General features: G+C 46.0%; 1 protein-coding gene across 3 annotated transcripts in view; it reads left to right on the top strand.

Annotated features, from left to right (window-relative positions):
- Positions 1–15,958, top strand: part of LOC110501933 (trafficking protein particle complex subunit 10) — a 28,053-nt gene that overhangs the window by 11,013 nt on the left and 1,082 nt on the right. The window contains exons 9-21 of one of the 3 annotated variants that reach the window (XM_036959417.1): positions 243–357; positions 525–601; positions 901–992; positions 1,201–1,341; positions 1,753–1,865; positions 2,258–2,787; positions 3,169–3,310; positions 8,311–8,469; positions 9,060–9,289; positions 9,509–9,609; positions 11,786–11,912; positions 14,221–14,385; positions 15,685–15,880. In XM_036959417.1, the coding sequence (XP_036815312.1) occupies positions 243–357; positions 525–601; positions 901–992; positions 1,201–1,341; positions 1,753–1,865; positions 2,258–2,787; positions 3,169–3,310; positions 8,311–8,469; positions 9,060–9,289; positions 9,509–9,609; positions 11,786–11,912; positions 14,221–14,385; positions 15,685–15,880 (2,188 nt within the window). The remainder of the gene's footprint in view (positions 1–242; positions 358–524; positions 602–900; positions 993–1,200; positions 1,342–1,752; positions 1,866–2,257; positions 2,788–3,168; positions 3,311–8,310; positions 8,470–9,059; positions 9,290–9,508; positions 9,610–11,785; positions 11,913–14,220; positions 14,386–15,684; positions 15,881–15,958) is intronic. The other 2 variants (XM_036959419.1, XM_036959418.1) reach the window with 2 other exon arrangements.

The raw sequence follows: 15,958 nt of genomic DNA, 5'->3' as shown, positions 1-15,958 counted from the left end.
AGGCAGGTAGCCTAGTGGTTAGAGCATTGGGCTAGTAACCGAAAGGTCGCTGGGTCGAATCCCCTAGCTGACTAGGTGAAAATCTGTCTTCTGCCCCTGAACAGGCACTTAACCCATTGTTAGGCCGTCATTGAAAATAAGAATTTGTTCTTAACTGACTTGCCTAGTTAAATTAAAAGTTTATATTTTTATTTTCTTAACTTCTTTCAAACCCAACTCCCCTCCCTCCCTCCCTCCCCCAGCTGAAGTCTCTGGGCTATATGTGTGGTCTGGTGTCAGAGAGGGGTCCACTGTCTCTGGAGCTGAACCGAACTGTGGACCTGCTGGCTGGACTGGGGGATGAGAAGGCTGAGACTGGTGAGGGGGTGTGTGGGGGGGGGGGGGGGCTTGATATTGGCTCTCAGTAGATTGGCATTGACGAAGCAGACGGGATGAGATCTAGGTTCTGAGCCAAATGCAACAGCAATGTACAGAGCACTACTCTAGTGGGATCAATTCCTCACTTGTCCTAGTTCCTCTTTCAGTCCACAGCTTGCAGAGCCCGTATAAAAAACTGAAGGAGGCCCTGTCTTCTGTGGAGGCGTTTGAGAGACATTATCTTGTAAGTTCAGATATGAAACATGTTGGTTTGTATGTGGTGACAGGCTGTCAGATAAAAAGTATGTCGGCTTGATTCATTAAACTAAACGGCATCAATTTATCCCCCTGTGCCTCCCTCTCTCCTTCCTTCTTTCTCTCCTTCCTTCTTTCTCCCCTCCCTCCCTCCCTCCCTCCCTCCCTCCCTACGTTCCTAATTTCCTCCCTCATCCCTCCTTTCTTCCCTCCTTTCCTCTCTCCCTCCTTCCCTCCATCCTCCCTCCTTTCCTCCCTCCTTCCCTCCATCCTCTATCCGTCCATCAGGAGTTGTCCCATGCTGCTGTGGAGATGTACACGGCCATTGGCAGGATGAGGTCAGCGCGGCTCGTTGGGAAGAGCCTGGCTGAGTTCTACATGTAAGAGACCGTGATGGTCATCAATTCCACTTCCGCCTGTAAATGTCTTTCTACCGTCTTCTGCACAGTCAAGAAGTCAAGTACAGGACATGTAGTAACTTAAGTGTGTGTGTGCTTGCTGTGTGCTGTGTGCTGTGTGCTGTGTGCTGTGTGCTGTGTGTGGTGTGTGTGTGTGCGTGTGTGTGTGTGTGTGCGTGCGTGCGATAAGGAGGAAAGGTGATCCTGAGCAGGCGGAGAGCTTCTTGCAGAATGCTCTGGGGTCATACGTATCAGAGGGGTGGAGCCTACCTGTCACTCACACCAGGAAGCAGATGGCTGAGTGCCAGAAACTGCTGGGGAAGACAGAGAAGTATCCCCAATCAATGAAAGACCAGAGGCAGGAGCACAGTGTGAAAAACTCCCTGGAAGGCAGGAACCTAGGAAGAAACCTACAGAGGAATTGTCACTGGATGTAAATGAGTAGAAAAGTGTAATGCCAAATAGGTCAAGTGTTGCCATTTATGTCATCTCTTTTGAATGAATGCCATTCACTTTTTCTATATTCAGATTCAGAGAATGTTGATGTCCTCCGAGAGGCAATTCTTTTTGCAGCAGTCATAACACACAGCACATAAAAACGTTGAATTAAAACAACTAAGAAACAAATAGCAAAGGATGTTTACAACTATAAGCTAGTCTGAAGGACCAATTTCTTTCGCATATTGTAGCTCTTGTTCTCATTGCCCGTTGGCTGCTGGTTTCCTTGACAACCCACCCGTAGCTACCTGCAGACAAGTGCCTTGTTGGCAGGTGATGCCAATCTGACCAATGAGGAGAGGATTCACTTCTGTCAGGAGATCCTGACTTTCGCCGACCAATCAACAGACAGCAAGGGTAAGCAGCCAGTCATAGCAGATTATTTTAGTCAGTCAACATGATTTATGTCTAACCCTGTTCCAGGAGAACTACTCTCCTGTCCTGTAGGTTTTCGCTCAAACCCCAGTCGTAACAAACCTGGGCCTCGTTCGGTTACCAAACGTTTTTGAATGTTGCGGATAGAAATGCCAATGATTGGAGCCGATGTGATTCCTTATTCTACATGTCAGAGAGGCGTGTTTGTTCTACATAACATATTTCTATCGGAAAGTTCCAGAACGTTGCATGTCAGGTGTCCTAGGTTAGTGTTGGTTAGTGTTGGAGCCCTGTTGTAGATCCATCTATTGACACACTATTATATTTCACCGTGCCCCTGTCTCTCTCTCCCTTCACCTCTTATCCCTCTACAGCCCAGAAGGTGGCGCTCAGTATGAGTTATTTCGCCCAGCTCAAGCAGCTGCAGTTCCGCCCGGCAACAGCCACGGTGCACTCTGGCACCGCCCTGCAGGTGGAGTTGTGTCTGCGCAGCTTGATGCCTGTGGCCGTACCTCTGGAACAGCTGGCTGCCAGTGTTCACTTTAACCTGGAGCAGGGAGAGACTAACGGGAAGACCAGGGGGCCACAGAGACGGCCATACCCAGGGACGGTGCTTTTTCCCCTGGGTAACTCCTCAGCGATGCCCCCCTCCGCTGCTGTCCCTTCTCTGGAGCTGGAAGAGATCCAGGACCGCAGCCCCTCGGACCCTCGTACACTCAACTCCACCGGCATGGTGTGTAAGAACACACACCTGGTCATGCGTCGTCGTGACAGCAGCCCGTCACCGGACACGCCCAACCTTGTCAGCCCAGTTCCTGTTGTCATGGAGGACGGGGCAAAGATGCTAATGAGTGGTGATGTCACTCTGCTGCCGGGCAACAACAGCATTGTCTTCAGTGTACCAGTAAGACCCTTATTATAATGCTGTGGTTGTCCTCTTCCACAGGACAGGGCTTTAACTGCAAATACAGGACGTCATTATCACTTGAGATTGTAGATTGTCTATTGACTCTTTTCTCTCTCTTTCTCGCTCCTTCTCGCTCGCTCGCTCCCTCTCTCCCCCCTCTCGCTTCCCCCCTCTCGCTTCCTCCCTCTCGCTTCCTCCCTCTCGCTTCCTCCCTCTCGATCCCTCCCTCTCGCTCCCTCCCTCTCGCTCCATCCCTCTCGCTCCCTCCCTCTTTCTCTCCCTCCCTCTTTCTCTCTCTCTCTCTCTCTCTCTCTCTCTCCCTCTCTCCCTCTCCCTCCTTCTCTCCCTCTCTCGCGCCCTCACTCTCCCCTGGTGTAGAGTCAGGAGCTCGGTACCTACACGTTGCGTCAGCTGTGTGCCACAGTGGGCCAGGTCCAGTTTGTCCTCCCTCACATCTCTCCTCTGGTCCAGTATGAGGTCTATTCTCAGGAGCCCCAACTCACTGTGGAGCCCCTCACAGGTCTCTCCTCTCTCCTCTCTCCTCTCTTCTCTCTCCTCTCTCCTCTCTCCTCTCTTCTCTCTCTCTCACATTTAGTTTGAGATGCAGATTTGAATCATTTTAATAAAACGGTGTACAGGTATGGTTGGAATCCAAGGGCTTATATGAAAACCAAACCACTAAAAAACTAGATACAAGTAAAAAATAAAGTTTGTTAACAGATTAAACAACTACTAATTGCAACACTCAAATTTAGTTTATGATACACACAATTCAAATGACTGATATAATCACACCTGTACTACCACCACACACCTGTACTACTACCACCACACACCTGTACTACTACCACCACACACCTGTACTACCACCTCACACCTGTACTACCACCTCACACCTGTACTACCACCACACACCTGTACTACCACCACACACCTGTACTACCACCACACACCTGTACTACCACCACACACCTGTACTACCACCTCACACCTGTACTACCACCACACACCTGTACAACCACCTCACACCCGTACTACCACCACACACCTGTACTACCACCTCACACCCGTACTACCACCACACACCTGTACTACCACCACACACCTGTACTACCACCTCACACCTGTACTACCACCTCACACCTGTACTACCACCACACACCTGTACTACCACCACACACCTGTACTACCACCACACACCTGTACTACCACCACACACCTGTACTACCACCACACACCTGTACTACCACCTCACACCTGTACTACCACCACACACCTGTACAACCACCTCACACCCGTACTACCACCACACACCTGTACTACCACCACACACCTGTACTACCACCTCACACCTGTACTACCACCTCACACCTGTACTACTACCTCACACCTGTACTACCACCACACACCTGTACTACCACCTCACACCTGTACTACCACCTCACACCTGTACTACCACCACACACCTGTACTACCACCACACACCTGTACTACCACCACACACCTGTACTACCACCACACACCTGTACTACCACCTCACACCTGTACTACCACCACACACCTGTACAACCACCTCACACCCGTACTACCACCACACACCTGTACTACCACCTCACACCTGTACTACCACCTCACACCTGTACTACCACCTCACACCTGTACTACCACCACACACCTGTACTACCACCTCACACCCGTACTACCACCTCACACCCGTACTACCACCTCACACCTGTACTACCACCTCACACCTGCACTACCACCACACACCTGTACTACCACCACACACCTGTACTACCACCACACACCTGTACTACCACCTCACACCTGTACTACCACCTCACACCTGTACTACCACCACACACCTGTACTACCACCTCACACCCGTACTACCACCTCACACCTGTACTACCACCTCACACCTGCACTACCACCACACACCTGTACTACCACCACACACCTGTACTACCACCTCACACCTGTACTACCACCACACACCTGTACTACCACCACACACCTGTACTACCACCTCACACCTGTACTACCACCTCACACCTGTACTACCACCTCACACCTGTACTACCACCACACACCTGTACTACCACCACACACCTGTACTACCACCACACACCTGTACTACCACCACACACCTGTACTACCACCACACACCTGTACTACCACCACACACCTGTACTACCACCTCACACCTGTACTACCACCTCACACCTGTACTACCACCACACACCTGTACAACCACCTCACACCTGTACTACCACCACACACCTGTACTACCACCTCACACCTGTACTACCACCTCACACCTGTACTACCACCTCACACCTGTACTACCACCTCACACCTGTACTACCACCTCACACCTGTACTACCACCTCACACCTGTACTACCACCACACACCTGTACTACCTTCTTACTGGACATGTGGATATTATTCTTATGTCTCCGAGTTCATCTGGGAAGTAGATAAAGGGCCTCATTGACAAAATCCAGAAGTATCCCTTTAATTAAGAAACATTTTGCAACAGAATCTACGGACCCCGGTGGCAATAAATGTATAAAACCGAAAAGCATACCTTACTTGGAAGAGTTGCAGTGTTGGATAGCTTTAGCCAGTTAGCTTGCTAGCCAACATATATAGTATTCCTCTCTGTTTGAGGCAGGTTATTGAGTAGACTTAAATTAGCGGCATTAGCTAAGTAAGTGAAAGGTAAACTAAGAAAAAAAAGAAATATAGCTAGCTCTCTGCTGCTTCTTCATTTTTGAAGAAATTAAATTGTCTTTCTTTCTTTGATTCAACTAGTCACCACAGTTTATGCACTGCAGTGCTAGCTAGCTATAGCTTATGCTTTTAGTACTAGATTCATTCTCTGATCCTTTTATTGGATGAACATTTAAGTTCATGCTGCAAGAGCACTGATAGGTTGGAGGACGTCCTCCGTAAGTTGTCATAATTACTGTGTAAGTCTATGGAAGGGGTTGAGAACCATGAGCCTCCTAGGTTTTGTGTTGAAGTCAATGTACCCAGAGGAGGACGGAAGCTAGCTGTCCTCCGGCTATACCATACCATGGTGCTTCCCTAGAGGGTGCTGTTGAGGCTTCTGTAGACCATTGCAAAACAGTGTTTTAATTAGTTATTTGGTGACTTGACTGTAGGAAATGTAGGAAATTCACTTAGTAGGATGGTCCTCCTCTGAGGAGCCTACCCTGCCACACACATTAATATGCTGAACCCATACTCAGTGGTGTAAAATACTTAAGTAAAAATACTTTAAATTACTACTTAAGTTGTTTTTTTGGTCTATCTATACTTTACTATTGATATTTTGGACAACTTTTACTTTTACTTCACTACATTCCTAAAGAGAGTAAGGTACTTTTTACTCCATACATTTTTCCTGACACCCTAAAGTACTCGTTACACTTTGAATGCTTAACAGGACAGGAAAGTTGACAAATTCACGCACCTATCAAGAGAAGATCCCTGCTCATTCCTACTGCCTCTGATTTGTCGGACTTACTAAACACAAATGCTTAATTTGCCATATACAGTGGGGAGAACAAGTGTTTGATACACTGCCGATTTTGTAGGTTTTCCTACTTACAAAGCATGTAGAGGTCTGTATTTTTTTAAATCATAGGTACACTTCAACTGTGAGAGACAAAAATCCAGAAAATCACATTGTATGATTTTTAAGTAATTAATTTGCATTTTATTGCATGACAGTATTTGATCACCTACCAACTAGTAAGAATTCCGTCTCTCACAGACCTGTTAGTTTTTATTTAAGAAGACCTGCTGCTCTCCACTCATTACCTGTATTAACTGCACCTGTTTGAACTCATTACCTGTATGAAAGACACCTGTCCACACACTCAATCAAACAGACTCCAACCTCTCCACAATGGCCAAGACCAGTGAGCTGTGTAAGGACATCAGGGATAAAATTGTTGACCTGCACAAGGCTGGGATGGGCTACAGGACAATAGGCAAGCAGCTTGGTGAGAAGGCAACAACTGTTGGCACAATTATTAGAAAATGGAAGAAGTTCAAAATGACGGTCAATCACCCTCGGTCTGGGGCTCCATGCAAGATCTCACCTCGTGGGGCATCAATGATCATGAGGAAGGTGAGGGATTAGCCCAGAACTACACGGCAGGACCTGGTCAATGACCTGAAGAGAGCTGGGACCACAGTCTCAAAGAAAACCATTAGTAACACACTACGCCGTCATGGATTAAAATCCTGCAGCGCACGCAAGGTCCCCCTGCTCAAGCCAGCGCATGTCCAGGCCCGTCTGAAGTTTGCCACTGACCATCTGGATGATCCAGAGGAGGAATGGGAGAAGGTCATATGGTCTGATGAGACAAAAATATACATTTTTGGTCTAAACTCCACTCGCCGTGTTTGGAGGAAGAAGAAGGATGAGTACAATCCCAAGAACACCCTCCCAACCGTGAAGCATGGAGGTGGAAACATCATTCTTTGGGGATGCTTTCTTTGGGGACAGGACAACTGCACCGTATTGAGGGGAGGATGGATGGGGCCATGTATCGCAAGATCTTGGCCAACAACCTCCTTCCCCCAGTAGGAGCATTGAAGATGGGTCGTGGCTGGGTCTTCCAGCATGACAACGACCCGAAATACACAGCCAGGGCAACTAAGGAGTGGCTCCGTAAGAAGTAGCTCAAGGTCCTGGAGTGGCCTAGCCAGTCTCCAGACCTGAACCCAATAGAAAATCTTTGGAGGGAGCTGAAGGTCTGTATTGCCCAGCGACAGCCCCGAAACCTGAAGGATCTGGAGAAGGTCTGTATGGAGGAGTGGGCCATAATCCCTGCTGCAGTGTGTGCAAACCTGGTCAAGAACTACAGGAAACGTATGATCTCTGTAATTGCAAACAAAGGTTTCTGTACCAAATATTAAGTTCTGCTTTTCTGATGTATCAAATACTTATGTCATGCAATAAAATGCTAATTAATTACTTAAAAATCATACAACGTGATTTTCTGGATTTTTGTTTTAGATTCCGTCTCTCACAGTTGAAGTGTACCTATGATAAAAATGACAGACCTCTACATGCTTTGTAAGTGGGAAAACCTGCCGATTTTGCAGGTTATCAAATACTTGTTCTCCTTCTTCTGTATAAGAACTTTAAAATGATTTATGCTTTATACTTTTTCTTTTGATACTTAAGTATATTTAAAACCAAATACTTTTAGACTTTTATTCAAGTAGTATTTTACTTGGTTACTTTCATTTTTTTTTTTTTTTTTACTCAAGTATGACAATTGGGTACTTTTTCCATCACTGCCCATACTGTATTTTCCTTGTCTTTTTGATACATTTCATATATGTCATTGCTGCTTTGTGTAATGCATTTAATTTGTTTTTGTATATATTGTATGTTTTGTTGTTGTTTTTGTGTGACTGTCATGTATTGTAAATGTTAAATACAATGTTTGAACGGACCATTTTCAAAAAACACACACTGTCTCTGTCTCAGACCAGCTGCTGGCAGGCCTCCCCCAGAGGGCAAAGGTCAGGCTGCAGACAGGTCACTACACTGTGAAGAAGGGAGACGCCCTGCAGCTCACTAACATAGACAGCATTCCCATCCTCACCTCCTCCTCCTGCCCTGCTACCATCTTCAACAGCACTGCAGGTCAGAACAGAGAAATCGTGAGAAATGTTCACATGAAATTCGGTTCCCTGGTTCGATATCCTGGAGCGTTTCTACAAAAAATATAGAATTCTACAAAAAAATATAGAATTCTACAAAAAATATAGAATTCTACAAAAAATATAGAATTCTACAAAAAAATAAATTTTGCTTCCACAAGCCCTGAAAATAACAGTTTCAGGATGCGATTTGCAAGACGCATATTCTACATGATGTTATTATTAGCAAGCTAGCTTGTTTACAATGAACAAAAAGTTACACGCGAATTACGATGCCTGCGTCACAATACCCGGCACTCATTTCAGCCAGAGTTCGTTTGCGTTTCATTACATGCTTTATGGCTCGGATGAGCACACTAAATGCTCCGGGATCCGGATTATACAGGGGGGGGGGGGGGGGGGGGGCGACATGTGAAAGCACCCTCTCTAAATTGTATCCTGATCCTAGCTGTAGTTTTCTGCTCGTCCGTGTCTTCCTTCTCAACTTAGTTCCACACCAATCATCCTTCCTCATCCCTCACTGAGTCTCTCTCTCTTTGTCCTCACCCTCCCCTCTTCTCCTCTCGTCTGCAGAGCGTGTGGATGAGAGTGTTCTGTTCATCCAGTCGTCTGACAAAGTGACCAGTATCTCTCTACCTCCCACCCCACCCTATCACACCCTGGAGTTTCAGCTGGAGGTACTGTGTGTCATCCCTTCTGATCCAGTCCGGCCCGAGAACCAGAGACTCACAAACGGAGAGATACACCACCGTCCCCGGAGCTACAGCCACCCCGATAACCACATGACCGCCATCAACCAGAGGGTACTGAGGACAGAGATATGTTTGATCTTGTTAATAGCAATGCAGGATAAATAATGTAGATATAGTGATTTTCAATGACTTTTGGGATTTGTTATGCATTTTGTCTACATTGTCAAGTTAAATATTATTTTTCTTAATTTATAAAGAATTGGATGGCTTATTTTGAATGGAGACGAGTAACATATTCTGTCATGGTCTCTCTCTGTTCTCTGTGCACAGATGTCTGTAGACTGTCCCTGGTCCATCTACTCCACTCCAATATCCCTCACCTTCTACATCCCCTTTAAGGCCAAGCACTCACTACTATCAGCAGGGAACAGGTAAACCCTCACTATTATCAGCGGGGAACATTTAAACCCTCACTATTATCAGCAGGGAACAGATAAACCCTCACTACTATCAGCAGGGAACAGATAAACCCTCACTACTATCAGCAGGGAACAGATAAACCCTCACTACTATCAGCAGGGAACAGATAAACCCTCACTACTATCAACAGGAAACAGATAAACCCTCACTATTATCAGCAGGGAACAGATAAACCCTCACTACTATCAGCAGGGAACAGATAAACCCTCACTACTATCAGCAGGGAACAGATAAACCCTCACTACTATCAGCAGGGAACAGATAAACCCTCACTACTATCAGCAGGGAACAGATAAACCCTCACTACTATCAGCAGGGAACAGATAAACCCTCACTACTATCAGCAGGGAACAGGTAAACCCTCACTATTATCAGCGGGGAACATTTAAACCCTCACTATTATCAGCAGGGAACAGATAAACCCTCACTACTATCAGCAGGGAACAGATAAACCCTCACTACTATCAGCAGGGAACAGATAAACCCTCACTACTATCAACAGGGAACAGATAAACCCTCACTACTATCAACAGGAAACAGATAAACCCTCACTATTATCAGCAGGGAACAGATAAACCCTCACTACTATCAGCAGGGAACAGATAAACCCTCACTACTATCAGCAGGGAACAGATAAACCCTCACTACTATCAACAGGGAACAGATAAACCCTCACTATTATCAGCAGGGAACAGATAAACCCTCACTACTATCAGCAGGGAACAGATAAACCCTCACTACTATCAGCAGGGAACAGATAAACCCTCACTACTATCAGCAGGGAACAGATAAACCCTCACTACTATCAGCAGGGAACAGATAAACCCTCACTACTATCAACAGGGAACAGATAAACCCTCACTATTATCAGCAGGGAACAGATAAACCCTCACTACTATCAGCAGGGAACAGATAAACCCTCACTATTATCAGCAGGGAACAGATAAACCCTCACTACTATCAGCAGGGAACAGATAAACCCTCACTACTATCAGCAGGGAACAGATAAACCCTCACTACTATCAGCAGGGAACAGTTAAACCCTCACTACTATCAGCAGGGAACAGATAAACCCTCACTACTATCAGCAGGGAACAGATAAACCCTCACTACTATCAGCAGGGAACAGTTAAACCCTCACTACTATCAGCAGGGAACAGATAAACCCTCACTACTATCAGCAGGGAACAGTTAAACCCTCACTACTATCAGCAGGGAACAGATAAACCCTCACTACTATCAGCAGGGAACAGTTAAACCCTCACTACTATCAGCAGGGAACAGATAAACCCTCACTACTATCAGCAGGGAACAGATAAACCCTCACTACTATCAGCAGGGAACAGATAAACCCTCACTACTATCAACAGGGAACAGATAAACCCTCACTATTATCAGCAGGGAACAGATAAACCCTCACTACTATCAGCAGGGAACAGATAAACCCTCACTACTATCAGCAGGGAACAGATAAACCCTCACTACTATCAGCAGGGAACAGATAAACCCTCACTACTATCAGCAGGGAACAGTTAAACCCTCACTACTATCAGCAGGGAACAGATAAACCCTCACTACTATCAGCAGGGGACAGTTAAACCCTCACTATTATCAGCAGGGAACAGATAAACCCTCACTACTATCAGCAGGGAACAGATAAACCCTCACTACTATCAGCAGGGAACAGATAAACCCTCACTACTATCAGCAGGGAACAGATAAACCCTCACTACTATCAGCAGGGAACAGATAAACCCTCACTACTATCAGCAGGGAACAGTTAAACCCTCACTACTATCAGCAGGGAACAGATAAACCCTCACTACTATCAGCAGGGAACAGATAAACCCTCACTACTATCAGCAGGGAACAGATAAACCCTCACTACTATCAGCAGGGAACAGTTAAACCCTCACTACTATCAGCAGGGAACAGATAAACCCTCACTACTATCAGCAGGGAACAGTTAAACCCTCACTATTATCAGCAGGGAACAGGTAACCTGGGGAAAAAACAACACCTAGTATTCAAATCTTAACCTATGAGGTCCGGGGTACTGCTGGTTTTCTGTTTGCAGATCTGAAAGAATTTGACCTTTTGACCGCTACCCTTTGACCTGACTCACAGGAAGTACATCCAGGTGTGTCTGCAGAACGTGTCAGATGTGAACTTTCACCTGATGGACCAGAGGCTAACAGAGAAACATCACGAGTCTTCTCTGGAACTGCAGTCCCTCAACACTAAAGCACACCAGGTAACTTAACAATGAACCATCAGAAGAGACATAAGCTCTGACAAGTCTCAACATCAGCAATATTCCAATAGCCCTATTTTCATCACAGATGTAAGACCTTCACTTTTGTAACTTTCACTTGATGTAAGATCTCTCTCTCTCTGTATTGTTGGTGTACAATAAGCAGTGTGTGGTTCTCTCTCTATATACACTGCTCCAAAAAATAAACACTAAAACAACACATCCTAGATCTGAATGAATGAAATATTCTTATTAACTCCTTTTTTCTTTACATAGTTGAATGTGCTGACAACAAAATCACACAAAAATTATCAATGGAAATCAAATGTATCAACCCATGGAAGTCTGGATTTGGAGTCACACTCAAAATTAAAGTGGAAAACCACACTACAGGCTGATCCAACTTTGATGTAATGTCCTTAAAACGAGTCAAAATGAGGCTCAGTAGTGTGTGTGGCCTCCACTTGCCTGTATGACCTCCCTACAATGCCTGGGCATGCTCCTGATGAGGTGGCGGATGGTCTCCTGAGGGATCTCCTCCCAGACCTGGACTAAAGCATCCGCCAACTCCTGGAGAGTCTGTGGTGCAAGATGTCCCAGATGTGCTCAATTGGATTCAGGCCTGGGGAACAGGGGTCTGTCCATAGCATCAATGCCTTCCTCTTGCAGGAACTGCTGACACACTCCAGCCACATGAGGTCTAGCATTTTCTTGCATTAGGAGGAACCCAGGGCCAACCGCACCAGCATATGGTCTCACAAGGGGTCTGAGGATCTCATCTCGGGTACCTAATGGCAGTCAGGCTACCTCTGGCGAGCACATGGAGGGCTGTGCGGCCCCCCAAAGAAATGCCACCCCACACCATGACTGACCCACCGCCAAACCGGTCATGCTGGAGGATGTTGCAGGCAGCAGAACGTTCTCCACGGCATCTCCAGACTCTGTCACGTCTGTCACATGTGCTCAGTGTGAACCTGCTTTCATCTGTGAAGAGCACAGGGTGCCAGTGGCGAATTTGCCAATCTTGGTGTTCTCTGGCAAATGCCAAACGTCCTGCACGGTGTTGGGCTGTAAGCACAACCCCCACCTGTGGACGTCGGGCCCTCATACCATCCTCATGGAGTTTACACATGCACATTTGTGGCCTGCTGGAGGTCATTTTGCAGGGCTCTGGCAGTGCTCATCCTGCTCCTCCTTGCACAAAGGCGGAGTTTAGCGGTCCTGCTGCTGGGTTGTTGCCCTCCTACGGCCTCCTCCACGTCTCCTGATGTACTGGCCTGTCTCCTGGTAGCACCTCCATGCTCTGGACACTACACTGACAGACACAGCAAACCTTCTTGCCACAGCTCGCATTGATGTGCCATCCTGGATGAGCTGCACTACCTGAGCCACTTGTGTGGGTTGTAGACTCCGTCTCATGCTACCACTAGAGTGAAAGCACCGCCAGCATTCAAAAGTGACCAAAACATCAGCCAGGAAGCATAGGAACTGAGAAGTGGTCTGTGGTCACCACCTGCAGAACCACTCCTTTATTGGGGGTGTCTTGCTAATTGCCTATAATTTCCACCTGTTGTCTATTCCATTTGCACAACAGCATGTGGAATGTATTGTCAATCAGTGTTGCTTCCTAAGTGGACAGTTTGATTTCACAGAAGTGTGATTGACTTGGAGTTACATTGTGTTGTTTAAGTGTTCCCGTAATTTTTTTGAGCAGTGTATATAGTTGGTGTGCAGTAAGCAGTGTGGTTCTCTCTCTCTCTCTCTCTCTCTCTCTCTCTCTCTCTCTCTCTCTCTCTCTCTCTCTCTCTCTCTCTCTCTCTCTCTCTCTCTCTCTCTCTCTCTCTCTCTCTCTCTCTCTATATATATATATATATATATATATATATATATATATATATATATATATATATATATATATATATATATATATATATATATATATATATATAGTTGGTGTGCAGTAAGCAGTGTGGTTCTCTCTCTCTATATATAGTTGGTGTGCAGTAAGCAGTGTGTGGTCCTTCTCTCTCTATATATAGTTGGTGTGCAGTAAGCAGTGTGTGGTCCTTCTCTCTCTATATATAGTTGGTGTGCAGTAAGCAGTGTGGTCCTCTCTCTCTATATATAGTTGGTGTACAGTAAGCAGAGTGTGGTCCTTCTCTCTCTATATATAGTTGGTGTACAGTAAGCAGAGTGTGGTTCTCTCTCTCTATATATAGTTGGTGTGCAGTAAGCAGTGTGGTTCTCTCTCTCTATATATAGTTGGTGTACAGTAAGCAGAGTGTGGTCCTTCTCTCTCTATATATAGTTGGTGTGCAGTAAGCAGAGTGTTTACTGCGTGTGGGATGTGAGGTGGAAGGAAAACATGCCAGTCTGTCTACAGTGTGTGTTCTCTGCCAGCTTCTCCTCTGCTTCTGAGGAAGTCTCAGCCTTCAAGCCCTACCACTACGAGTTTCAACTGGAGAGAGTGACAGTGAGTAGCCTAATGTACCTGATCCTGTCGGCTTAAAAGGCCCAGTGAAGTCAAAGTTCTGTTTTTATTGTGTTTTGTATCATATTGTACAACAGCTGATGAAACTAACACTGTAAAAGTGTGAAACATTTTCATCTGTTATTTCCTGGTACTTTCTGATTGAAAATACAATCTACACAGGTCCTACTAATCAGCAGATTTGCATGGCTGGAGTTTTAGCTTGCCTGGCGACATCACCAGGCCATATAAGTTAATAGACCAATAACAGAGTTTCAAACCTCTCTACCAATAACAGCTAGTTTTCAGGTTCCATATTCCTCCCATTAGGCTCGTCCAATTATGCCCCTCATTTAGACCACTCCCAGACAGTCATAGCAAAATGATTGCTTTAGCGTTTTGCTAAACAGCTATTTTTGTTTCTTTTTTTACTGTGTTCAACCCTACTGTGTTCTACTCTACGTCTGTGTTCCACTCTACGTCTGTGTTCCACTCTACGTCTGTGTTCTACTCTGCGTCTGTGTTCTACTCTGCGTCTGTGTTCTACTCTGCGTCTGTGTTCCACTCGACTACTGTGTTCCACTCTACGTCTGTGTTCTACTCTACGTCTGTGTTCTACTCTACGTCTGTGTTCTACTCTGCGTCTGTGTTCTACTCTACTACTGTGTTCTACTCTGCGTCTGTGTTCCACTCGACTACTGTGTTCAACCCTACTGTGTTCTACTCTACGTCTGTGTTCCACTCTACGTCTGTGTTCCACTCTGCGTCTGTGTTCTACTCTGCGTCTGTGTTCTACTCTGCGTCTGTGTTCCACTCGACTACTGTGTTCCACTCTACGTCTGTGTTCTACTCTACGTCTGTGTTCTACTCTACGTCTGTGTTCTACTCTACGTCTGTGTTCTACTCTGCGTCTGTGTTCTACTCTACGTCTGTGTTCTACTCTGTGTCTGTGTTCTACTCTGCGTCTGTGTTCTACTCTGCGTCTGTGTTCCACTCGACGTCTGTGTTCCACTCTACGTCTGTGTTCCACTCTACGTCTGTGTTCCATTCTACGTCTGTGTTCTACTTTATATCTGTGTTCTACATCTGTGTTCTGCTTCATATCTGTGTTCTACATCTGTGTTCTGCTTCATATCTGTGTTCTACTTCATATCTGTGTTCTGCAGGGTTGGGGTCAATTGGAATTAGTCAGTCAATTCAGAAAGTAAACTGAAAAGCAGAAAATCTGTTTTTCACTTCTTTTAAATTCAAATCAGTTCCTGAATTCAAAATTGAGCCCAACCCTGGTGTGTTGTGTTGCAGACACTGTACAGTGTGAGGGCAGAGATCATGCCTGCGGCTGGTCAACAAAACTGTCACTCTGGCTCCCTCTGTGGGCTGGAGATGTCCATTACACGACTGGCTGAACCTGATGATGATGAGGAAGATGATGGAGGGACAGAGGAAAAAGGGCAGACAGAGACAGAGGAGGTCTGCTCCACCAAGCTCATGTATGAAGGTAAGTGTGCATAAACTCAGAAAGTGGGTTTACTTCAAGTGGTGGATTATTGTGTGTGTGTGTGTGTGTGTGTGTGTG

Source organism: Oncorhynchus mykiss, chromosome 22 (genome assembly GCF_013265735.2).
Source record: "Oncorhynchus mykiss isolate Arlee chromosome 22, USDA_OmykA_1.1, whole genome shotgun sequence".
In the NCBI taxonomy this organism is placed as follows: Eukaryota; Metazoa; Chordata; class Actinopteri; order Salmoniformes; family Salmonidae; genus Oncorhynchus; species Oncorhynchus mykiss.
The sequence above is the reverse complement of the archived record's forward strand: the minus strand, read 5'-3'. Positions and strand labels throughout refer to the sequence as shown.